At 42.3% G+C, this 26999-nt stretch overlaps 1 protein-coding gene across 5 annotated transcripts in view; it reads right to left on the bottom strand.

Annotated features, from left to right (window-relative positions):
* The window catches only part of LOC311259461 (protein NLRC3-like), a 33898-nt gene that overhangs the window by 2359 nt on the left and 4540 nt on the right, over positions 1 to 26999 (bottom strand). Inside the window, exons 2-12 of one of the 5 annotated variants that reach the window (XM_084356617.1) lie at positions 26576 to 26752; positions 25581 to 25685; positions 25154 to 25258; positions 6659 to 6763; positions 6229 to 6333; positions 5228 to 5306; positions 4891 to 5119; positions 2990 to 4793; positions 2692 to 2865; positions 626 to 799; positions 35 to 81 (exon numbers count right to left, since the gene is read on the bottom strand). In XM_084356617.1, the coding sequence (XP_084212743.1) occupies positions 35 to 81; positions 626 to 799; positions 2692 to 2865; positions 2990 to 4793; positions 4891 to 5119; positions 5228 to 5306; positions 6229 to 6333; positions 6659 to 6763; positions 25154 to 25258; positions 25581 to 25685; positions 26576 to 26742 (3094 nt within the window). In that variant the 5' untranslated portion in view covers positions 26743 to 26752. Of the gene's footprint in view, positions 1 to 34; positions 82 to 625; positions 800 to 2691; positions 2866 to 2989; positions 4794 to 4890; positions 5120 to 5227; positions 5307 to 6228; positions 6334 to 6658; positions 6764 to 7393; positions 7477 to 7647; positions 7825 to 11757; positions 11965 to 13229; positions 14085 to 15635; positions 15683 to 16898; positions 17073 to 21588; positions 21763 to 21886; positions 23691 to 23787; positions 24017 to 24124; positions 24204 to 25153; positions 25259 to 25580; positions 25686 to 26575; positions 26753 to 26999 lie in introns of those variants that run through there. The other 4 variants (XM_084356620.1, XM_084356618.1, XM_084356619.1 and 1 more) reach the window with 4 other exon arrangements.

The raw sequence follows: 26999 nt of genomic DNA, 5'->3' as shown, positions 1-26999 counted from the left end.
TTTCTTTCATGAATCAAAATAAAAACCTACTCACACTTTCTTAGACCTTGTCTCAACCATTGGTCTCCGACGGGCTCCACCCTGAAAAGGGGGGGGGACGACGACATTACATCGTTCTCATATACTCATATTTGTTATTCTCTACAAATGTACTTACACGTTAACATGTAACACTGATACTCTTAATTCAGTGAAGCATTGTCTTGTCGGCTGATGAGTACAACTCATTATTTTCACTTATTAATGAAAATAATGAATTGTTAGTATTATATCGACAATGATAATGTCAGATTCAATTTCCTCCAGTAAATCCCAGTAAATCAAATGCTTAAACCTGCATCAAATGATTTCTTTGCCTAAAGGGCTGTGAAAATAAGCTGTAAAAGTATTAAAATCTGCAGCCACGAACCACTGCCTTTGTCTTCCCTATAATTTTGGTACCATGTCAACAATCAGCTGGCCATTCTTTATTGAGCTTCTGCGGCTGACTGTCACCCGTAGTGTGGTGAGTCCGTCCATCAAGTGTGAGGGACTCACTCTTTGTGCGAAAGAATAAAAAACAATGAGGTAACCAAAATTCCTTTAATTTAGACTATGAGACTGATTGTCTGATAGAGGAGCATACCTGAGAGTATTGAGTCTCCAGAGTGGATCCTCTAGTCCAGCAGACAGCATCTTAATTGCTGAGTCTCCTGGATGATTGTAGCGCAGGTCCAGCTCTCTCAGATGGGAAGGGTTGGAGCTCAGAGCTGAGACCAGAGAAGCACAGCCCTCCTCTGTGATCACACAGCCTGACAGCCTGCAAACACACAAAACAACATGCGTGACATACTCTGAGGGTGAGGGCTGGAGGGTTGCTGCTGTACTGAATACCAGTGGAGGAACATCAAACCTCCAACACATAACAGAGGTAAATGACACACATTTACCTTCCACCAGTATTTTTGCCCTGATGTAAACACATCTCTAACTCTCTCACTATGTTATAATGATCGGCCAGTGTGTGAGGCCTGTAATCTTCCTGCTCCAAGGATTAATTCATGAGACCTGAATACAGGTTTCCAAGATATTATGCCAGACATTTCAATTGAACTTGAAGCATGAGGTGACTGACTCCCTGCTGGAGTGGGTTCCAAGGTTTACCATAGTATCATAATCACCGTTTATCGCACGGTGTACCTTTCTATTTTCATTCCTTTCCTTTCATACCATGATACAGTGAGACCGTGACAATTTCATTATGACGAGTTATCATACGGTGAAAATCTCATACTGCTCCATCGACTCCGTGCAAATATCAGCAGCAAAAAGCTGCAGCACTTTGCCTGGAAAAAGGGCCTAAGGGCTCCCTCCTGAGACCTGACCAGACCTGAGAAGGGATCTCGCCAGCTGGCATCTGTGGGGCTCGGCTGACCCAAAAAAAACTACATGGAACTGTTGTCGTGTGGGCCCACCATCCGCAGTGATAGGTATTGGGATCGCGAGATATGTAAAGCAGCTGGCAGACAGGGGCCTAGGCATGCTGAAATTTACCCTACAGGGAATTGATAAAGGTAGATCTGATCTTATTGCAGACTAGTACTAGGGACATGGAATGGCACCTCTAGCAGATGAGGATGCTGATGTGGTGCAGGAGGTGGAGTGGTACCAACTAGATACAATATAGTTGGGTTCACCTCTACTGGTTCTGGAACTAAACTCCTTTAGAGCAGCTAGACTCCTGAGTTGTCCAGGGTGAGAAGCGCTGTGCGAGTGTGAGGCAAGATGGTTGCGTCCGTTTACTACAAGTGTCTCAGGGGAGGGTGTTCACTGTTGCGTGTGCTTATGCACAGAACAGCTGCTCAGAATACGGCCTTCTTGGAATATCTGTGGGCATCCTGGAAACTATCATGTCTAGTCATTCTATAGTTTCTACTGGAAACTTCACTTCACTCTGTCAAGGCGGCTGGAAGGAGTTATGGTCAGAAAACAGCTGATGGACACTAGCAGTGAAGGAAGCTGTCAAGCTGAAGAAGGATGCATTTCGGTCAGGTATCTACTGAAGCAGCAGACAGGTATGTCGAGGCCAGAAGGGCTGCAGCTTTGGCAGGCACAGAAGTAAGAACTAACTGTTCTACTGGCAAACTTCAACACTCACTTGGGCAACAATAGAGAAATGGAGGGGGTGATTGAGGTACCAATGGTGTGTTGTTATTGACTTCTGTGCTAGTTACACTCGGGTAAAGAGAAGGGCACATGGCAGGGGAGGCAGCTGGACAGACCTGGTAAACCTTAAGGTGCAGAGAGGGTGAACTTTGAATGTCTTGTGTGAGTTTGCCCATCCTGTCTACATGTTTTTGAGGGCTTGGAGAAGGCTCATGACTGGAATCCTGTGGGGTGCACTGCAGGAGTATGGGGTATCATGGCTATTGCTACGAGCCATCCAATTCTAGTATAACCAAAGTGAGAGCTCTGTCCATATACTCAGCACAAAATCAGACACATTTTTCAATAAGAGTTGAAGTCTTTCAATCCACACTGGTTGTGACACTTTTTTTATGTGTATGCAAACATCCTGAAATTCCTCTCTGGAAATCAAATTCCAATAGCAGCAGCCAGTTATATTTGTGGAAAGTAATTCTCAGAGCAAAGACCTAACTTAGGTGAGGAATTTCATGTAAAGGGAAACTGAACAGGTTGATGAATCCTGACCTGAGAGTTTCCAGAGTACAGTGTTGACTCTTCAGTCCCAGAGACAGCAGCTTGACTCCTGAATCGTGCAGGTTGTTGTTACTCAGGTCCAGCTCTCTCAGACTACAGGACTGGGAGCTCAGAACTGAGGACAGAGCTTTACAGCTTCTCTCTGAGAGGTTACAGCCACTCAGTCTGAGGATACAGTAAAAATAAAAATAAAAAAGGGAACAGAAGTAGTAAGGTATTTTCTTTTCTGTTGAAAATATTGCAGACAATGTAAAATGTGACAAACAAATCAAATAATCTCTGTACTTACAGAGCTTTGTTGGAGGCTTTGACCACTGGCAGCAGCCTCAGAAGAGCCTCCTCTGAAGCAGAGTATTTCTTCAGGTCAAACACATCTAGATCTTTTTCTGAACACAGTAAGATGAAAACCAGAGCTGACCACTGAGCAGGAGAGAGGTTATCTGTGGAGAGACTTCCTGACTTGAGATACCGTTGGATCTCTTCCACTAGAGAACGATCCTTAAGCTCATTCAGACAGTAAAATAAATTGATGCTTTTCTCTGGAGATGGACTCTCATTGATCTTCTTCTTAATGTACTTGGCTGTTTCCTGATTGGCCTGAGAGCGACCTTCTGCCTGTGGCAGGAGACCTTGTAGGAGGGTCTGATTGGTCTGCAGTGACAGGCCCAGGAGGAAGCGGAGGAACAAGTCCAAGTGTCCATTCGGACTCTGTAAGGCCTTGTCCACAGCACTCTGGTAGAAGAGCATCTCTGGAGATACATCTCTTCTTGTCTCAGAGCTCTGTGAGGTTGATTGTTCTTCTGACATCAGGTTGACACCAGAGTTGATGAATGTCAGATGGACATGAAGAGCAGCCAGAAACTCCTGAACGGTCAGATGAACAAAGCAGTACATCTTGTCCTGGTACAGCCCTCTCTCCTCTTTAAAGATCTGAGTGAACACTCCTGAGTCTGAGGCTGCTCTGATTTCGATGCCACACTCTATCAGGTCTGATTCATAGAAGATCAAGTTGCCTTTCTGCAGCTGCTCAAAAGCAAGTTTTCCCAGAGACTCGATCATCTCCCTGCTCTCTAGAGTCCAAAGTGCATCCGTCTCAGTTCCTCCATTGTACTTAATGTTCTTCTGTTTGGACTGAACCACCAGGAAGTGGATGTATATCTCAGTCAGCGTCTTGGGAAGCTCTCCTCCCTCTTTGGTTTTCAACACATCCTCCAGAACTGTGGCAGTGATCCAGCAGAAGACTGGGATGTGGCACATGATGTTGAGGCTTTGTGATGTCTGGATGTGGGAGATGATTCTGCTGGCCTGCTTCTTGTCTCTGAATCTCTTCCTGAAGTACTCCTCCTTCTGTGAGTCAGTGAACCCTCTGACCTCTGTCACCCTGTCAACACACTGAGGAGGGATCTGATTGGCTGCAGCGGGTCGTGTGGTTATCCAGAGGCGAGCAGAGGGAAGCAGTTTCCCTTTGATGAGGTTTGTCAGCAGAACATCCACTGAGGTGGATTTTGTAACATCAGTCAGGATCTCAGTGTTGTGGAAGTCCAGAGGAAGTCGACACTCATCCAGACCGTCAAAGATGAACACAACTTGGAAGTCTTTGAACTCACAGATTTCCGCTTCTGTGGTTTCAGAAAAGAAGTAAAGGACAAGTTCCACCAAGCTGTACCTTTTCTCTTTCAGCACATTCAGCTCTCTGAAAGTAAATGGAAATGTGAACTGTATGTCCTTGTTGGCTTTGTCTTCAGCCCAGTCCAGAGTGAACTTCTGTGTTAAGACTGTTTTCCCAATGCCAGCCACCCCCTTTGTCATCACTGTTCTGATTGGTTCATCTCTTCCAGGTAAAGGTTTAAAGACGTCTTCATGTCTGATTGGTGTTTCTGGTCTGTCTGGTTTCCTGGATGCTGTTTCAATCTGTCTGACCTCATGTTCATCATTGACCTCTCCAGTCCCTCCCTCTGTGATGTAGAGCTCTGTGTAGATCTGATTCAGAGAGGTTGGGTTTCCTGCTTTAGCGATCCCCTCAAACACACACTGGAACTTGTTCTTCAGGTTGGATTTAAGTTTATGCTGGAAAGAAACTGGAACTTTATAACCTGCATGAACACATAAGAAAATATTTTAACATTTCACTTCCTCAAAGAATGAGCACAATAATATCAGCCTGTTAGGTCTTTAAAGAAATCCTCTTACTTCTTTCCAGATTGTCAGCCAACTCCTGCTGCTTCATTCTCCTCAGGAAGTTCAGAGCGATCTTCCGAAATGCCTCTTTACTGCTTCTCCTCTGATCTTCCTCCTCACCATCCACCATCTCCTCATCCTCCCTCTGACTCTCTGAGCATTCTGGGTAACCTAGACTCAGAACCTTCTTGATCGTCTTCAGTTCATTCTTCACAAAACTTACAATGTTCTCCTCCAGAAGCTGGAAAAGTTTATATGAATGACACAATCAAACTTAAACCATGGAGCCAAACATCAGATCCATGTTGAACATAATAGATTAAAAGGTAATTGTTGTACATGTACAGACCGTAAATATGGGGTCCAGGGGTGTTTGAAGCTGCTGGACAAGCCGACCAATGGGAACATCTGAGCTCTCCTGATCAACTCTACGGAGGAATCGTTTGGAATTAGCTCACATTATGTCTACTCACACAAACACAAGGTAGAGGTCCATGAAGTGATATTTGGATGTGAAGGGTGAATGAGATGACTCCCTGTTGTGGCTTTCACTGAGCTGGGTTAGGGTTAGTTTGGTTTATTTCAAACAGCTCTCATCAACATCTCCATATAGCTCTCCCTCCATTCCTGAAAACAGCTGAGGTGCCCTGGAGCAAGGCACACAGAACGTCTCAGACCTAACTTCCAGCTCCTTGACACCTCAGGTCCTCTTATTCCTGGGTCCGACAAGTTGTCTCACTCCTGGGTCATACAGTCCTCTTACTCCTGGACCAATAGGGTCCACTCTCTCCTAGATCTTTCATGTTGTCATACTCCAGGGCTCGTGGGGTGATCCTTTGACCCATCTAGTAGTTCTTTTACTCCTGGGCCCGTCCAATCCTCTTACATCTGGACCTGCCCACTGCATGTAAGACAAACCACCTGGTCCTCCTAGATACACATAAATGATTGGGTATTGCCAGTACTGTCATAGTTTTTCTCAGGTACGGCTCTTTTCTCTTCTGGTCCCACAGTGGTGGAATGAACTACATAGTTCAGGACGGCAGAGACACTGCACACATTCTACCACACATTTAAAACCACCTTTTCAAACTACACCTCGATAGCCTCTCCCATGATAGCATTTCAAAAACAAACTGCAGCACCGAACACACCGAGTTATCAGTTATGTCTGATCAACCTTGAAATTCAGACCTTCAGACTAAACCTCTTGGTTCAGATTTCATCGTCTAATCTGTATCTGTAATAACATGTCCACATCAACATGGACCCTTTCATTTTTTTACACAGATGGCTGTTTTTTGGTCTGAATGACCACTGAGTCATTTTCAGTTTGAAATCAATCCTGACCTTTGATCATCAGGGTGGCATCCATCTTTGAGGTTTACAGGACGACCCATAGACCAGTCACTCTTCACGGACACACAGCTGGGTTCAGGTTTTTCCTCCTCCTTACTGATAGAAACACAAAATAAAAACAGGGTAGATTCTGAACTGTAGCCTAAACACACTCAGACCATGTCCCCACTAAAGCAGATAAACATTTTAAACGTCTTTGCAATGTTTTGGTGTCTGATAAACCTTAAAGCTCTTGTTACTCAGACTGAACCTCTTCCTTCAGATTTCATTGTTCATCTGTACCTGTAATAACACATCCACATCAACATGGACCCTTTAAGTTTTTTACACACAGCTGTTTTTTGGTCTGAATGACCACTGACAGTTTGATAAAAACACACCTTTTTGTTTTAATTTACAGTTTGAGGTAAATTGAGGTCACCTTTGATCATCAGAGTGGCATCCATCTTTGAATTTTATAGGACGATCCATAGACCAGTCACTCTTCACGGACACACAGCTGGGTTCAGGTTTTTCCTCCTCCTTACTGATAGAAACACAAAAAAACAGGGTAGATTCTGAACTGTAGCCTGAACACACACTAACTCTAACACTAAAGCAAATCATTTTAAACCCCTGTACAGTTTTTAATACAAAAAAAATATTAACGGCTTAAGGTTCAGCGCCTGGCCTGTTGTAATCCTTGTAGTTTTTTTCAAAGGGATGCTGTGTGTCTTCTATCTATGACACATCTTGCCAATATGTGAATAATTGGCATGGTATTCTTCATTCCAATATTTTTGGGCTCTCAGTCTATTCTTATAATACCTTTGTCTAATGAATGTTGCATTCATCTCCACTTGGCTTTCATACATTTTATTAAACTTTTGTTTTATTTTATTTAAACTATTTAATAAGTATAGACCCTTCAGCTCCATATTTTTGGTTTCTCTATGATTTAATTCATCCAGTAAATCCTTCATCTGTTTCTGTTTTTCCCTCTGATTGCTGCTTTATCAGCATCCTATGTAGTACTAGCAGAAAGGTCCTCTTTAGTGTTATGATCTAATAAATCTTTAAAATCCCATTAAATGTATTTTTTAAATGAGGGCCATTTCTACATAAATGTGTCCGACAGTTTGGCCTTAATGTTTTCTTGAATTTGTAAAGTTTCAACCTTCAACCTGTTGGTCCACTTCCTCCACCCTGCGCACTGTGTCTTTCAGTGGAGATCTCGCTTGGCTTCTGGTTAACTTCTTCCCCCAGCTCTTCCTTCATATCTCTGGCAAACTTGTCACAAAAACTTCTTAAATCCAGCTTTGCGTCAGCGCGAACAGCATTAATTATATAACAACTGTGCCTCAATCTTATAACACAGAAAACAACTAACTTTGAGTCAAAAATAACTTTTTAGCTGTTTTAAATCCTTACTTCCCACTAGCAGACTGTGTTGAAACAAGCAGAAGCTCCACTGAAGCGTCATTCTTCATGGACACATAGCTGTGTTCAGGTCCAGGAGCATCTGGTGTGCGCTCCTCCTCACACAGTCCTCGTAGTGCTGCACTCTCTGCATCTCTGCTGCTGCTGTTTGCAGCCATTATGTCATCACTTCAGACAATTAACAAAAAAAACACAAGATTTATTTACCATTGTAATCTGTCTTGTGTTTGAACCTTCATATGATTAACTCATGAACAGAGAACAGTCAAAAGAAATGCTTGTTTGAAACATTATTCTGGACTAAATCAAACACATTCTGCATTCTGATATATTCATGTACTTACTTAACGAGTTAATGTAATACTTGTAGCTGTTTTATACTGCATTTCATTTATGTGACAGTTTTAGTTACTGGTGACGTTACACATTAAGAGACCCAGAAGAAAAAAAGTTTTGATATTTAGACTTTTTTCCAGATAATTAAAGTATTGTGGTTGAAAGAAAGATGTTACATAAAAAATAAAAAAAATAAAAAAATGTTATTTATTGATCTTTTATCATCTGTCCCTTGTCGTGGACATCAGGTCTTGTTTGATCACAAAATGTAATGATGCAATGTAATGATATCGCATTCATTTTCCTGTGGATTTCTGTTAACATTTCATTTCATTTCATGAATATTAAAACAGTTAGATGTAGGAAACATATCTGAACACAAAACATCCTTTAACAAACATCTCATAGTGGTGCTTTTTGATTAAACTGCATTCTGCACACTTGATAGTCACTTAAAGCTGGGATGTTAAGTCATGTCACAAATAGCACTAACAACAGATCATGCATGGTACAACAGGAAGCAGTTTTTGGTCTTTGAAACACACAAAAACATATTACATTTAATATACTTGACAAAAGTTTTCCCTTTGCGTCCTTCTCTTCTGCATGAACTGCCTCAAATATCTTTGGCAAATGGAGCGCCCCAATTTTTTTTTTTTACATTGCCATTGGGCTGTGGTTCAACAGGCCTCCTCTACTTTGTCTGAATGTACTCTTTGTCTTCAGTGCTCATCTTATCATCATTGGCCACCCTGTCAACCGGTTGACCTCATCCACCCTGTGCCTAAGCAGTCTTTTCTCCATCCAGCAACAGCTTGAAGTCAAAGTACTGCAGCCTCTCATTCTCTGATGGCCCAGAGAACTGGTGGTCTGACCTGTACTCGATCCAGCTGTTTGTGGCAGACAGGTCAAGCAAATGCATAGCCGTAGGGATGGATCATTTTCTTTACCCATGTTTTTGTTGTACTCAGTCAATATGCGCAAGCAAAACATAATTTCATTTGAGCAAACAAAAACAATAATAAATTATAGCTGCTGCGCAGCGATGGGTCGGGTCCGGGCTATTTTTGGCAATTCTGAGCAACAAACAGGAGAATAGGAAGACAAGACAGTTGACAACAATGCTCATTTTGGACCACTTGAGGATTGAACCCACAACTTCTGGAACCAAAGACTGTCATCTATCGCTCTGAGCTAATTGGCAAGTGGCAATACAACAGTGGCTTCACAAATTGAGTAAGCCAGTCACTGTTGCGCAGGCAGATTTGAAACCACTGTAAAAAATTCAGTTATCAAGACAAAAATCTGAAAATACACATATTGCAGCATGGAGATGTTGGTAATTTTAAAAATGATTGATTTGCTCCATAAGTGAATAACTGGTGTTTAGCTATGTCATCATTGCATTGACTCCAATTGTTCACATGAAAGAAAAATTAAAAATGCTGTGAAAAATTCAGTTTTTGAGGCTCAGTTTTTGATAAATCAAAGGAGGAGAGAGGAAATAGGTTTAAGAAGTTTTACAGTTTTTGAAAAAAAACTGAGTGATGTACTTCATAATTTTTAATAGGTTTAAATGTACAAAAGTTTCTTCAATATTGAGGCTACAGTTTGATGAAAGTTCTGAAGCTGTAGCAAGTATGGTTGATTTGTTATGAATTTTCAAAGTTTTGAACTTTAGACGCTTGCTGTAGCACCACCATCAGGACTATTGGCTTGGGTTTACAGCTGAGGTAATCTGGCATGAGACTGGACCTTTGTGCAAAAATTGGTTAGCTTTCGTCCATGGTACAGTTCAAGCTATTTGTTTTTATTTAATTTAGAGGCTTGTTCTGATGCCACCGTCAGGACAATTGTCTTGTGTTTCATGTTGAGGACATCTGACATTTTGATCTGTCATCATCATCATCCTTGCTGGGTCTTGAACCCACAACCCCTGATGCCAAGCACCAGCTCCTAACTCACTGAGCTAATTGGCTGGAAGTGAGACCTGCTGTGTGGCTTCATTTGTCGACTCAGGGAGTCACTGTCTGGGCAGCTGTTGTCAAGGCAGATTTCAAAAATGGTCAAAATGTCAGAAATTCCTTGACTTAAAAAAAATCTGATAATACATAAATTGCATCTTGACAGCATGGGAATGTTGGTGATTTGTTTTTAACTTAAAGTGTTTTGCTTCATAAGAGAAAATTTGATGTTTAAAAATGCCACTCTTCCATTGACTCCAGCTGTTCCCATGAGAGCAGAATTCAAAATGTTCTCAAAAATTCAGTTTTTGAGATAAAATTCTGATATTTGCCAAACTCCATCAACCATGACAGCAAAATATTCTCAATTTTTTTCAGGAAGATTGAAAATGTATTTAGCAAGAATTTGATAGTATATGTTTACAGTACTGTTTACAGTCAAACATTTTGATGCACTGTAGGTTTAATTTTTGATAAATCAAAAATCAGAGAAACAAGTTTTGTGGAGGACGGTCTGAAGATGCTCTCTAGCAAGTTTGGTGACAATTGGGCAAAAATTGTGGGAGGAGATAGGTTTTATAAGTTTTACAGGTTTTGAAAAAAACTGAGTGATGGATTTCATAATTTGTCATGAGTTTAAGTGGACTAAAGTTTCAGCAGTATTGGGGCTACAGTTTGGTGAAAGTTTCAAAACTGTAGCATGTACTGTTGATTTTGTAGGTATTTTTAAAGTTTTTAAATTTAAACGCTTATTGTGCCCCCCCCAGGAGGAATATTGACATGTCCTTGGAATTAAGTAAATCTGGCATGGGGCCGGACATTTCTGCAAAGTTTGGTGAGTTTTCGCCCATGGGAAGTATGACTTCCTCAGAAGAAGAAGAAAGAAAGAAAGAAAGAAAGAATTCCTAGGAATACAATAGTGTCCTGGCAGCTTAGCTGCCCGGACCCTAATAAATGCATTTGCATGTTTGCTTTTATCTATTTTAACTCACAATAATAACCTCTGCACTCTCAAACTCTTGCTGGCTACATGCAAATACATTTTTTGAGCACAAAATATACTTTTGTTTGCTCAAATGAAATTATGTTTTGCTCTTGCATAATTTCTCTTCAAAATATAATTTATGTGCTTGCAAGATATACTTTTCTGTGCTCAAAATCTCCCATTGCTCCTTCACAAATGTGGCACAAATTACACGCCATGGTTTAAGTGCCAGTTCTAGTGCTACTTCTTTGCAGTGTGATTGTGGCTGACAAGTCAACAATAAATAATATTGGGAATAACTTTGACTCCTGTTTGAACTAAATTTAGCTTAATAGGGTTGCCTAATTCTACTACTGTATTTTGACATGGGTCATAGTGGTGGTACTTGGAGAGCTGGATATTTTCTGAGGTGGTACAGGGTGTACAAAGTTTGAGAACCACTTTCCTAGACGATCCAGTCTGACTCCAATAGATTGCATGAATGGTGCTTGAGTTAGAGGTCTCAGACTCATGTCCCCCACAGAGGACAAAATGAATTGCCAGGTCTTAGGAGTCACCAGTCACCATGTCACCAGTTAATAATAATAATAATAATAATAATAATAATAAAATTCATTCTTTTAGATTCAACGCGCCAGAATAATTCACATTTTTTGTAATTCGCTCCATCTCCACCAATTACAACATACTTTACCCACTATAACGAGTATCACATGTTACTGCACCAACAGTAAACATCCACTGATATAAAGCCCTTATCACACATGCACGGCAACGCAAAAAAAAGAAAAACGGTTTTGTGCTCTGTGGCGTTACCTGTTGTTAAATCTTGAAGTTTTCTGTAATCCAGCCGAAGTGCTTGTTAAAGTCCACAAAACTGTGTGCGATGACTACAAACAGCTTTCACTACACGCTTCAAACGCTGGCATTAAAATGGAGGAAGCCTCCATGTTTGCTCGGAGTTGACTGAACTGTGAACTTTCTGCGGTTTCTACACGGACCAAACTAACGGACGTTAGCGCTGACAGGATGTACAGATATATGTCTATGGTACAGAAGGTCATACACGAGTCAGGAAGTGAAAAGTGATGCCGGCAGATGATGGATGGAGAGGAGAAGCTGCGTCACGCTCAACACAACTTTTTTTTAAAAACGAACTTTATTGAGTACAGTACAGTAACAAAATGGATCGACCCATACTATATGCATACATGTAAATATATGTATCATTTACTTTTACTTGTACAGACACTTTTACCTGTTAGAAATTTGTCTCAGTGGCTTGTACTTGTTCCTTTCCAGCAGTGAAAATGGACGACACATTTGAACAAAGTCGGGAATGTGTCACATGTGAATGAGTTACTGATAGTTTGTCACTGATACATCAGAGGTGAAAACAGCAGTTGAATGTCCTGATTTTGAGGATGGAGCTGAGATCTTTAAATAATGAGTGCTACTCACCATGGAGGGTGATCTGACACTCTCTGTTGCCACAAACTGCACAGAACACAGGTTGTTTTCAGTGTTTTTAAATCATACACATGTCTACAGCAAGAGAAGATTTTGTCCTGATGTGTGGACTTTTTAAATGTCACATTATGTCAGCTCTGCTTAGTGGTCTGTAGTTGCTTCCTGAATTAAACAGCTGTCTTTGTCTTCGAGAGTGAAAGCAGCTTCACATCTGGACCTTGAAGATCTAGGACTACAGATTTATCCACGTACAGATTCTGTCTCTTCTTCTCTAAAGTCTGTAGGATGCAGATGCTGCAAACGGAAACACAAACAGGAATTATGAAACTTTTTGGTGGCTGTATTTTATTTTGAAAGGATTTACATGAAATGGTAGTATGCTGTTGTGTGTATATGAACAGTTACAATGGTAATTAATTAGTGTGAATCATTAGTTAAGTTTAATTGTTCTTTTGTATTTCAAATGTTCATGGCACTGTGACATGATGTGCAGTGTGAGGATGCCCCCTGCACCAGAGTCTGTGTCCCAAATCCATAATTCTATACAGCGAGCACTAAATACTGATTATATAGGAAACTCTTTCAGCAGCTGATACACAAACAGTCAACTTGATCATTTTAAAGTGACTGTTATCCATGTTTGCTGTTGTAAAGTCACAGTGCTCAGTTAAAAGTAGATCAAACACAACATTTATTTCATTTTTCCATTTATTTCTAACAGCAGTTTAATGTACTCATGAGCTACAGTAAACCTACACTGAAATGAGCAAAGCAATGGAGTCAGTCGCTTCATCAGTGAACACACCAAGGCTTTATTTTTAGTAACAAAACTTTATTTATAAATCAGAGACAAACTGAGAGAAAACAATTAAAATGGCTGATGTGGAGCTTTCACACAACATCATTTATGTCTGTACAACATCAAACACTGTATTTTTTAATGGACTGTAAACTCTGGGTGTTATTCCAATGAGAGTGTCTTACAGTAATAACACCAACAGTTTTTCAAAATTCAACTGCATTTACAACCACTGAGACATCAGGTTACTAACTAACATCAGTTGTTTGTGATAAAGAGAGTAGAGACACTGAAGAGTCAGACCAGAGGCCAGACCTGAACCCAAACCCAGGGTAAAGAGGTTCAGTGAATGTGGTGTTGAAGGTGTGGAGGTGGATCAGTGTGTCAGAGGAGACTCTGTAGAAAGACAGAGTCCCAGCAGGCCAGTCCACATACACTGCTACTCTGTTGGAGACAGAGGCAGTGGATGTAGAGGAGGAGGACGACGACAATGACGAGAACAAGGACGAGGGGCAGGGGGGGGAGGAGGAGGTGATGGATGTGCCTTTGTTGTTATGCCAGACAGAGTTACGACCGTTAGAGCAGGTCAGACACCAGGAATGATCGTTCCTTCCAAACCAGCAGTCATCACTGTTTCCTCTCCTACTGATTCCTCTGTAAGTCACAGATATATAAACCAGTCCTTTCCACTCAACCTCCCAGTAACAGCGACCAGTCAGACCATTTCTGCTCAGCACCTGAGGCCACTGGTCAAATCTGTCTGGATGATCAGGATATGACTGATCCTCCTCCACATGTGTCACCTTCCTGTTGTTGTCAGACAGTGTCACCCTTCTGTTTACTGTGTTTGTGTCGAGTGTGAGTTCACAGGAATCTGATGGAGAGAAAAAGACATAATATACTTGCTGGTATAAATATATTTTTTTATTTTATTTTAAAGGGGAAGTACCGTTTTTTACAGCCTGGACCTTATTTCTAGCATAAAATACGATCATTTACTCACCCAGATAACTTTGGTGTCATTTTGAGTCGTTCGGACGAAATTAGATCCAGTGGAGCGCCGCGTATATCCAAATAATGCGAGTGATCGGGGCACTGAAGCGCAGCCCCTATATAACGCATTATCTGCCGCGAAACTAGTTCATTTCACCAATATTTTGTCATGATACGCTGGTGCTATTCCCTTTTTGAGTTGCCTGTTATCAACATATAGGGTCTGTAGGTTGACCTAGCCGTTTAGCCTAGCCGCAGCCATTTGTTGTTCTTTGGCCAGTTTTTCCTCTCTCTGCCTCCGCATCCTCCTTTCAACGAGCTCCTCATCCGTGTACTCTGGCTCAAAACGGCAAGGACGTCCATCATAAACAAAGTCATCGTCCACCACCTCAGAATCGGAAAAATATTCAGCCATGTTGCAAAAAACTAGCAGTAGCAAACTACAGGTAAACAAGCATCATCCAGGTCAGAGGTTAGTAGGTCAACCTATAGACCCTGAATGTTGATAACAGGCAACTCAGAGGGGAATAGCACTAGCGTATCATAACAAAATAATGGTAAAATTAACTAGTTTAACGGCAGTTAAAGTATTGCAGATAATGCGTTATATAGAGGCTGCGCTTCAGTGCCCAGATCACCAGTGTTGCCAGATCAGATTGACAGTTTCCAGCCCAATCACATCTTAGAACCCGCCAAATCCAATAAAAACCAGCCCAAAACACAAAGTTACCAGACACCTGTGTAAACCCGTAAAATCATAACACATGCAATAGAAAACACATCCAGAGCTTCATATCTGCATCAAATAACCATACATAAATGATAGATAAATAGATTTTTGCAAATTGCAACCAACAAGAGCGCAGTAAATCAACCATAGGCTACACAAATTGCAAAATGAACCTCTGGCATCCTAGCACCAGGCCCAGATTAGTAATAATGCCAGCTACCCGTAAAAAGGTGCACTTTTAAACCGTGTAGGCCTAATACATTTCATTATTTACATCACAAATTACCTGTATGAGGACTACATGCAAAACAATTTAAAACAAAACAAAATTATGCACATACAGAGCGCCTCTCCCTCCCTCCCTCTTTCTCCTTGCTCCCTCCCTCACCAAATGAAATGATGCCGATTGAAAAAAAAGATGCCAATTGAATACAACTCGTGTCATTTATTTATTTTTTCTGGCAACACTGCCGATCACTCACATTATATGGATATAGCGGCACTCCACTGGATCTAATTTCATCCGAACGACTCCAAATGACACCAAAGTTATCTGGGTGAGTAAATGATCGTATTTTATGCTAGAAATAAGGACCAGGTTGTAAAAAACGGTAGTTCCCCTTTAACGAGTGATGTGACAGTTGGAAGATGGTTGAATGTGTGTTGCTTTTCTTTCATGAATCAAAATAAAAACCTACTCACACTTTCTCAGACCTGGTCTCAACCATTGGACTCCGACGGGCTCCACCCTGGAATGGGGGGGGGGTTCAGAACAGTTATTCTCTACAAATGTACTTACACGTTAACATGTAACACTGATTTTAATTCGGTGAAGCATTGTCTTATCGGCTGATGAGTCCGACTCATTATTTTCACTTATTAATGAAAATAACGAATTGTCAGTAATATTTCGACAATGATAATGTCAGATTCAATTTCCTCCAGTAAATCCCAGTAAATCAAATGCTTAAACCTGCGTCGAATGATTTCTTTGCCTAAAGGGCTGTGAAAATAAGCTGTGAAAATATTAAAATCTTACAATATTTCAGTTCATCTGCAGCCACGGACCACTGCCTTTGTCTTCCCTATAATTTTGGTACAGTCCGCCTCTTTGGGCTCTGACACACCATGTCAACAATCAGCTGGCCATTCTTTATTGAGCTTCTGCGGCTGACTGTCACCCGTAGTTACTGTGGTGAGTCCGTCATCAAGTGTGAGGGACTCACTCTTTGTGCGAAAGAATAAAAAACAATGAGGTAACCAAAATTCCTTCAAAAAAAGCAAAAACTTCCTACTGTGATGACTCATCTGGACTGTTTAAACAGATTCACTGTTGCATGAAAATCAGGCGCCATCCTCCAGCTTTTATAATTGAAGCCAAATGTGGAAGTACCAAAATCTGTAGTTCCTTGAATGGCCACTTGAGGCTTGCTCCAAAAGCGAGTCAATCGCCATAAGAGCCCATGTTAAAATGCCCAACTTTACGGCAGAAATAAACATGTTTACAGACTGGTAGAAAAACTGTTTTGGTCTCTGTAGTTAATTTATCCTTATATGACGACTGTATGGGGGTTAATTTCTATACAACTCAGTGACAGTCAGTGACAGGTATCCACCAGCTGGCTGCTCAGCTTCACCTCAGCTAAGTGCAGTCACTGAACTTGATCTCTCAGTCGTATTTGTGGTGTTGATGCCTTTTGGAGAGTTTTAATTCAGATAGCACGTAATGTCTTTCTTGCAGATTAGATTCTTCAAAGCAGCAGTATTCTGATTAAATGCTTGGGGCATGGAAACACATCTTTATCAGATTCCTTTTTTTAGCATCCATGTGAACAGTTGAGTTGGAATCAGAATGATTTCAATCAGATTGAAGAAATATTGTCCATGTAAACGCAGCTAGTGAGACAGAGACAGTTCCCACCCCTTCTTCCTCTATTAGACTGATTGTCTGATAGAGGAGCATACCTGAGAGTATCGAGTCTCCAGTGTGGATCCTCTAGTCTAGCAAAGAGCAGCTTCACTCCTGAGTCTCCTGGATGATTGTAGCTCAGGTCGAGCTCTCTTAGATGGCAAGGGTTGGAGCTCAGAGCTGAGACCAGAGAAGTACAGCCCTCCTCTGTGATCACACAGCCTGACAGCCTGCAAATACACAAAACAACATGCGTGACATACTCTGAGGGTGAGGGCTGGAGGGTTGCTGCTGTACTGAATACCTGTGGAGGAACATCAAACCTCCAACACATCACCGAGGTAAATGACACATATTCACCATCCACCAGTATTTTTGCCCTGATGTAAACACATCTCTAACTCTCTCACTAGGTCATAATGATCGGCCAGTGTGTGAGGTTGCTAAAAACAAGGGAGGAATGAAGGCAACCAGAGGCATTAACCAGCCTGGTGGCTGAGGGGAAAAAGCTCTGTCGGTGGCGGGTTTTTGCAGTTTTTGGCAGCCGCAACCTTCTACCAGAGGGAAGCGGGGTGAAAAAGCAATGACCTGGGTGCGAGGGGTCTGCCATGATCTTCTTTGCCCTTCTCAGAGCCCTGGTGTCATGCAGGGACCTGAGGGAGGGCACGGGGGCGCCGATCACCCTCTCTGCTGATCGAATCACCCGCTGCAGCTTGGCCTTGTCCTTGGCCACTGCAGCAGGGAACCAGGTAAGGATGGAGTGGGTGATGATGGACTCAATGATGGCAATGTAAAATTGAGTCAGCGTAGTCCTCGGCAGACCAAATTTCTTGAGCTGTCGGAAGTACATCCTCATGTGGGCAGGGGTTGAAACTAACTTTTTGGCTTACCAGACAACTGGCGAGTAGATGAAAATTTTTACTAGACAAAAATATTAAATTGCTACTTGTTAGAATTACTTTTTCGTATGTCTGTCTTGATTTTCAATCATAGTAATCACATTGTGTCTCTTCTCTTCACAATATTTATTAGCAGCATATATACAGAAACATTTTACATGTCATACTATCGTCATACTATCACGGTGTGACTTGGAGCTTTCGTGAAAGGTAATGCTTTCTAGGGGTGCAACGGGTCAAAAAACTTTTTCGGATCAGCAAAAAAAAAAAAGACAAGATAAATAAACATAACTTTGTCTTTTGTTTATTATGTAATTCTCTCTCCTCTCCTCTCCTCTCCTCTCCTCCTGTCTCTGTCCCTTCAACCTCTTCATCTCTCTCTCCTGTTTCATCCTCTGTTGAATTTTTAAAATGAAAAGTCTAAGTATACTATCAAGTCATGATTACTATAATCTGACCTAATATTTTAATGCCATGTTTAGTCACATTATTACTTATCCATCCAAACATCCAAATAATATTATTGATGGATAATTCATACTGTGACTGAACATGGCCTTAAAATATTCTGATTCATTGCTTGTCCTTTCATTTTTCAGCCTAGGCTACATTTACAGTAGGTTACAGTTTAGCATCTCTATTGGCTCTCTGTTGCATCTGTAGGCTAGGTCACTATTTCTCTCATCCTCTTAGCTTATTACAATTCTCACCTTTCCTCCTCTTTGCCTGATCATCCTCTGCCTTTCTTGCTGCAACAAATGATAACTTGGATTGATGCAGCCTCTTACCACTACGCTGCATCTTTGCTCTGATTCATTTAATTGCCGTTCTAAAAATAGACCTGCAGTCACGTCGCGACCGTGTTTACTTTCGGTTTTAATGAAACGAAACTTAACCTGACCTCTTTCCTTCATCATTATATTTGACAGGGAAGCCAAAATGCTCCCATAGAGGGGATTTAAATGACGCGGGGCGTTCATGCTCCTCCGTTCCTCCGCTCGCCATGACCACGCTGCACTTAAAAAGTGTGTGGATTGAACATGCGCACAACTTTTTTTTCCGTAAATCAATCCGCGGATCACGTGTGTGCCGAACCGAAGATATTGATCTGAACGGATCACGGATCAATGATGATCCGTTGCACCACTAATGCTTTCTAGTTTCATTGTTGGACATCCTACAATGAATGAGTTGCGTTTGTCTTTAGAGTGTGAACGACACACTGTACAGATCATGCCCTCTTTGGCCCTATACTCAAGCTATGTTCTTGCCTCACCCGACACCGTGTAGCGCCACTTCTCATTAAATTTCCGAACATATTTCGCCGGTTTTGACTGAGACGAGGTGGGGGCTGAAACGCTGTCGGTCAATTCATCCTCCGTCCTCGTTTTTTTTCTTGGGGGCTGCCCCCCCCCCCACAAGAAATCTCCACATAATGGAGTAGCTAAATCGGGAATGTGGAGGGAAAAAATAGTTTATAGGCTGCGGGAAAAAGGTCTACAAAGTAAGAACAACTAGCTGTGGGAATTGGTGTTGATTTTCGCGGGATCATCTGGGATGACCCGCCTTACTCTGCCTCTGATTGGCTTACCCTGATTCCTCATTCCTCATGCCTAAACCTAACCGCCAATGAGAGGCGTCCATCCCAGAACTCACGGGAGACGTGTTAAGTTGCTGATCAAAACACACAACTTCCTGTTTTTGCTGTTTCACATTGAAAGCTTCTACACAAGAAAGATATGATGGGCTTTTATTTTTTTAGATTACTCGCCAGAGTGGCGAGTGGTCTTCATAAATTACTCGACAAATACAAAAATTACTCGCATTTGGCGAGTAAAACATCTTAATTTCAACCCCTGCATGTGTGCCTTCTTCACCAAGGCCATGATGTTTGGCTCCCACTTTAAGTCCTGCGTGATAGTCACGCCTAGAAACCAGCAGGACTCCACGGAGGTGACCGGGGTTTCCCCCAGCATGATGGGAGTGGGCGGGGCTGCGTTCCTCCTAAAGTCCACCACCATCTCCACTGTTTTCAGGGTGTTGAGCTCCAGGTTGTTACAGCTGCACCAACTCCGCAGCCGGCCGATCTCCCTCCTGTACGCAGACTCATCCCCCCTGGATACGAGGCCTACCAGGGTGGTGTCGTCTGCAAACTTTAGGAGCTTGACCAACGGAGACGGAGAGGTGCAGCTGTTGGTATACAGTGAAAACAGGGCGGGGGACAAAACGCAGCCCTGCGGGGAGCCAGTGTTGGTGTATCTGGAGCTGGAGATGTTCTTCCCCAGCTTCACCCGCTGAGACCTGTTGGTCAAGAAGTCGGTGATCCACCTGCAGGTAGAGACCGGCACCTGCAGCAGGGATAGCTGGCGCTCCAGAATGTGGGGTATGATGGTGTTGAAGGCCGAGCTGAAGTCCACAAACAGAATCCTGGCATAGTTCCCGGCAGAGTCCAGTTGTTGCAGCACGTAGTGGAGAGCCATGTTCACTGCGTCGTCCGCGGATCTGTTGGCTCTGTACGCGAACTGCAGGGGATCCGATACAGGGTTCATGAGACCTGAATACAGGTTTCCAAGATATTCTGCCAGACATTTCAATGGAACCTGCTCAATGGGCATGTACATGAGGTGACCGACTCCCTGCTGGAGTGGGTTTCAAGGTCCACCATAGTATCATAATCACCGTTTATCGCACGGTGTACCTTTCTATTTTCATTCCTTTCCTTTCATACCATGATACAGTGAGACCGTGACATTTTCATTATGATGAGTTATCATACGGTGAAAATCTCATACTGCTCCATCTACTCCATGCAAACATCAGCAGCAAAAAGCTGCAGCACTTTGCCTGGAAAAAGGGCCTAAGGGCTCCCTCCTGAGACCTGACCAGACCTGAGAGGGGATTCCGCCAGCTGGCATCTGTGGGGCCCGGCTGACCCAAAAAAACTACATGGAACTGTTGCCGTGTGGGCCCACCACCTGCAGTGATAGGTATTGCGATCGCAAGATATGTAAAGCAGCTGGCAGACAGGGGCCTAGGCATGCTGAAATTTACCCTACAGGGAATTGATAAAGGTAGATCTGATCTTATTGCAGACTAGTACTAGGGACATGGAATGGCACCTCTAGCAGATGAGGATGCTGATGTGGTGCAGGAGGTGGAGTGGTACCAACTAGATACAATATAGTTGGGTTCACCTCTACTGGTTCTGGAACTAAACTCCTTTAGAGCAGCTAGACTCCTGAGTTGTCCAGGGTGAGAAGTGCTGTGTGAGTGTGAGGCAAGATGGTTGCGTCCGTTTACTGCAAGTGTCTCAGGGGAGGGTGTTCACTGTTGCGTGTGCTTATGCACAGAACAGATGGCAGATGGCAGGGGAGGCAGCTGGACAGATCTGGTAAACCTTAGGGTGTAGAGAGGGTGAACTTTGAATGTATTGTGTGAGTTTGACCATCCTGTCTACATGTTTTTGAGGACTTGGAGAAGGCTCATGACTGGAATCCTGTGGGGTGCACTGCAGGAGTATGGGGTATCATGGCTATTGCTACGAGCCATCCAACTCTAGTATAACCAAAGTGAGAGCTCTGTCCATATACTCAGCACAAAATCAGACACACTTTTCAATAAGTGTTGAACTCTATCAATCCACACTGGTTGCGACACGGACAAAATATAAATTGTTTTCAAGCTCTTTTTTTTATGTGTATGCAAACATCCTGAAATTCCTCTCTGGAAATCAAATTCCAATAGCAGCAGCCAGTTATATTTGTGGAAAGTAATTCATAGAGCAAAGACCTAACTTAGGTGAGGAATTTCATGTAAAGGGAAACTGAACATGTTGATGAATCCTGACCTGAGAGTTTCCAGAGTACAGTGTTGACTCTTCAGTCCCAGAGACAGCAGCTTGACTCCTGAATCGTGCAGGTTGTTGTTACTCAGGTCCAACTCTCTCAGACTACAGGACTGGGAGCTCAGAACTGAGGACAGAGCTTTACAGCTTCTCTCTGAGAGGTTACAGCCACTCAGTCTGAGGATACAGTAAAAATAAAAATAAAAAAGGAAACCAAAGTAGTAAGGTATTTTCTTTTCTGTTGAAAATATTGCAGACAATGTAAAATGTGACAAACAAATTAAATTATCTCTGTACTTACAGAGCTTTGTTGGAGGCTTTGACCACTGGCAGCAGCCTCAGAAGAGCCTCCTCTGAAGCAGAGTATTTCTTCAGGTCAAACACATCTAGATCTTTTTCTGATGACAGTAAGATGAAAACCAGAGCTGACCACTGTGCAGGAGAGAGGTTATCTGTGGAGAGACTTTCTGACTTGAGATACCGTTGGATCTCTTCCACTAGAGAACTATCCTTAAGCTCATTCAGACAGTAAAATAAATTGATGCTTTTCTCTGGAGCTGGACTCTCATTGATCTTCTTCTTAATGTACTGGGTTGTTTCCTGATTGGCTTGAGGGCTACCTTCTGCCTGTGACAGCAGACCTCTTAGGAGGGTCTGATTGGTCTGCAGTGACAGGCCCAGGAGGAAGCGGAGGAACAAGTCCAAGTGTCCATTTGGACTCTGTAAGGCCTTTTCCACAGCACTCTGGTAGAAGAGCATCTCTGGAGATACATCTCTTCTTGTCTCAGAGCTCTGTGAGGTTGATTGTTCTTCTGACATCAGGTTGACACCGGAGTTGATGAATGTCAGATGGACATGAAAAGCAGCCAGAAACTCCTGAACGGTCAGATGAACAAAGCAGTACATCTTGTCCTGGTACAGCCCTGTCTCCTCTTTAAAGATCTCAGTGAACATTCCTGAGTCTGAGGCTGCTCTGATTTCAATGCCACACTCTGTCAGGTCCAATTCATAGAAGATCAAGTTGCCTTTCTGTAGCTGCTCAAAAGCAAGTTTTCCCAGAGACTCGATCATCTCCCTGCTCTCTAGAGTCCAGTGTGCATCCGTCTCAGTTCCACCATTGTACTTAATGTTCTTCTGTTTGGACTGAACCACCAGGAAGTGGATGTACATCTCAGTCAGCGTCTTGGGAAGCTCTCCTCCCTCTTTGGTTTTCAACACATCCTCCAGAACTGTGGCAGTGATCCAGCAGAAGACTGGGATGTGGCACATGATGTGGAGGCTTCGGGATGTCTTGATGTGGGAGATGATTCTGCTGGCCTGCTTCTCATCTGTGAATCTCTTCCTGAAGTACTCCTCCTTCTGTGAGTCAGTGAACCCTCTGACCTCTGTCACCCTGTTAACACACTGAGGAGGGATCTGATTGGCTGCAGCGGGTCGTGTGGTTATCCAGAGGTGAGCAGAGGGAAGCAGTTTCCCTTTGATGAGGTTTGTCAGCAGAACATCCACTGAGGTGGATTTTGTAACATCAGTCAGGATCTCAGTGTTGTGGAAGTCCAGAGGAAGTCGACACTCATCCAGACCGTCAAAGATGAACACAACTTGGAAGTCTTTGAACTCACAGATTTCCGCTTCTTTGGCTTCAGGAAAGAAGTAAAGGACAAGTTCCACCAAGCTGTACCTTTTATCTTTCAGCACATTCAGCTCTCGGAAAGTTAATGGGAATGTGAACTGTATGTTTTTGTTGGCTTTGTCTTCAGCCCAGTCCAGAGTGAACTTCTGTGTTAAGACTGTTTTCCCAATGCCAGCCACCCCCTTTGTCATCACTGTTCTGATTGGTTCATCTCTTCCAGGTAAAGGTTTAAAGACGTCTTCATGTCTGATTGGTGTTTCTGGTCTGTCTGGTTTCCTGGATGCTGTTTCAATCTGTCTGACCTCATGTTCATCATTGACCTCTCCAGTCCCTCCCTCTGTGATGTAGAGCTCTGTGTAGATCTGATTCAGAGAGGTTGGGTTTCCTGCTTTAGCGATCCCCTCAAACACACACTGGAACTTGTTCTTCAGGTTGGATTTAAGTTTATGCTGGAAAGAAACTGGAACTTTATAACCTGCATGAACACATAAGAAAATATTTTAACATTTCACTTCCTCAAAGAATGAGCACAATAATATCAGCATGTTAGCTCTTTAAAGAAATCCTCTTACTTCTTTCCAGATTGTCAGCCAACTCCTGCTGCTTCATTCTCCTCAGGAAGTTCAGAGCGATCTTCCGAAATGCCTCTTTACTGCTTCTCCTCTGATCTTCCTCCTCACCATCCACCATCTCCTCATCCTCCCTCTGACTCTCTGAGCATTCTGGGTAACCTAGACTCAGAACCTTCTTGATCGTCTTCAGTTCATTCCTCACAAAAGTTACAATGTTCTCCTCCAGAAGCTGGAAAAGTTTATATGAATGACACAATCAAACTTAAACCATGGAGCCAAACATCAGATCCATGTTGAACATAATAGATTAAAAAGTAATTGTTGTACATGTACAGACCGTAAATATGGGGTCCAGGGGTGTTTGAAGCTGCTGGACAAATGGACCAATGGGAACATCTGAGCTCTCCTGATCAACTCTACGGAGGAATCGTTTGGAATTAGCTCACATTATGTCTACTCACACAAACACAAGGTAGAGGTCCATGAAGTGATATTTGGATGTGAAGGGTGAATGAGATGACTCCCTGTTGTGGCTTTCACTGAGCTGGGTTAGGGCTAGTTTGGTTTATTTCAAACAGCTCTCATCAACATCTCCATATAGGTCTCCCTCCATTCCTGAAAACAGCTGAGGTGCCCTGGAGCAAGGCACACAGAACGTCTCAGACCTAACTTCCAGCTCCTTGACACCTCAGGTCCTCTTATTCCTGGGTCCGACAAGTTGTCTCACTCCTGGGTCATACAGTCCTCTTACTCCTGGACCAATAGGGTCCACTCTCTCCTAGATCTTTCATGTTGTCATACTCCAGGGCTCGTGGGGTGATCCTTTGACCCATCTAGTAGTTCTTTTACTCCTGGGCCCGTCCAGTCGTCTTACATCTGGACCTGCCCACTGCATTTAAGACAAACCACCTGGACCTCCTAGATACACATAAATGATTGGGTATTGCCAGAACTGTCATAGTTTTTCTCAGGTACGGCTCTTTTCTCTTCTGGTCCCACAGTGGTGGAATGAACTACATAGTTCAGGACGGCAGAGACACTGCACACATTCTACCACACATTTAAAACCACCTTTTCAAACTACACCTCGATAGCCTCTCCCATGATAGCATTTCAAAAACAAACTGCAGCACCGAACACACCAAGTTATCAGTTATGTCTGATCAACCTTGAAATTCAGACCTTCAAACTAAACCTCTTGGTTCAGATTTCATCATCTCATCTGTATCTGTAATAACATGTCCACATCAACATGGACCCTTTCATTTTTTTACACAGATGGCTGTTTTTTGGTCTGAATGACCACTGAGAGTCTGATAAAAACACACCATTTTGTTTTTATTTTCAGTTTGAAGTAAATCGTCACCTTTGATCATCAGAGTGGCATCCATCTTCAATGTTTATAGGACGATCCATAGACCAGTCAGTCTTGGCGGACACACAGCTGGGTTCAGGTCTTTCCTCCTCCTTACTGATAGAAACACAAAATAAAAACAGGGTAGATTCTGAACTGTAGCCTGAACACACTTAGACCATGTCCCCACTAAAGCAGATAAACATTTTAAAAGTCTTTGCAATGTTTTGGTGTCTGATAAACCTTAAAGCTCTTGTTACTCAGACTGAACCTCTTCCTTCAGATTTCATTGCTCATCTGTACCTGTAATAACACATCCACATCAACATGGACCCTTTAAGTTTTTTACACATAGCTGTTTTTTGGTCTGAATGACCACTGACAGTTTGATAAAAACACACCTTTTTGTTTTAATTTACAGTTTGAGGTAAATCGTCACCTTTGATCATCAGAGTGGCATCCATCTTTGAGTTTTATAGGACGATCCATAGACCAGTCACTCTTCACGGACACACAGCTGGGTTCAGGTTTTTCCTCCTCCTTACTGATAGAAACACAAAATAATAACAGGGTAGATTCTGAACTGTAGCCTGAACACACACTAACTCTAACACTAAAGCAAATCATTGTATTCCCCTGTACAGTTTTTAGTACAAAAAAGCTATTAATGGCTTAAGGTTCAGCGCCTGGCCTGTTGTAATCCTTGTAGTTTTTTTCAAAGGGATGCTGTGTGTCTTCTATCTATGACACATCTTGCCAATATGTGAATAATTGGCATGGTATTCTTCATTCCAATATTTTTGGGCTCTCAGTCCATTCTTATAATACCTTTGTCTAATGAATTTTGCATTCATCTCCACTTGGCTTTCATACATTTTATTAAACTTTTGTTTTATTTTATTTAAACTTTTTAATAAGTATAGACCCTTCAGCTCCATATTTTTGGTTTCTCTATGATTTAATTCATCCAGTAAATCCTTCATCTGTTTTTGTTTTTCTCTCTGATTGCTGCTTTATCAGCATCCTATGTAGTACTAGGAGAAAGGTCCTTTTTAATGTTATGATCTAAGTAATCTTTAAATTCCCATTAAATTTATTTTTTTAAATGAGGGCCATTTCTACATGAATGTGTCTGACAGATAGGCCTTAATGTTTTCTTGAATTTGTAAAGTTTCAACCTTGAACCTGTTGGTCCACTTCCTCCACCCTGCCCACTGTGTCTTTCAGTGGAGATCTCGCTTGGCTTCTGGTTAACTTAAATCCAGCTTTGCGTCAGCGCGAACAGCATTAATTATATAATAACTATGCCATATTGCAAGGAGCCTACTCCTGCATTTTTTGCCACATTTAAAGATGATGTTCAATGAAAACTGCTGAAAAACATGTACAATCAAACACAGACTTTTTAACTTTTTAGCAGTTTTAAATCCTTACTTCCCACCAGCAGACTGTGTTGAAACAAGCAGAAGCTCCACTGAAGGGTCATTCTTCATGGACACATAGCTGTGTTCAGGTCCAGGAGCATCTGGTGTGCGCTCCTCCTCACACAGTCCTCGTAGTGCTGCACTCTCTGCATCTCTGCTGCTGCTGTTTGCAGCCATTATGTCATCACTTCAGACAATTAACAAAAAAAACACAAGATTTATTTACCATTGTAATCTGTCTTGTGTTTGAACCTTCATATGATTAACTCATGAACAGAGAACAGTCAAAAGAAATGCCTCGTTTGAAACATTATTCTGGACTAAATCAAACACATTCTGCATCTCAGTGATGCATTCATGCACTTGTACTTTACTTAACAAGTTAATGTAATACTTCTTGTAGCTGTTTTATACTGCATTTAATTTATGTGACA

Source organism: Pagrus pagrus (genome assembly GCF_965226575.1).
Source record: "Pagrus pagrus genome assembly, chromosome: 7".
In the NCBI taxonomy this organism is placed as follows: domain Eukaryota; kingdom Metazoa; phylum Chordata; class Actinopteri; order Spariformes; family Sparidae; genus Pagrus; species Pagrus pagrus.
The sequence above is the reverse complement of the archived record's forward strand: the minus strand, read 5'-3'. Positions and strand labels throughout refer to the sequence as shown.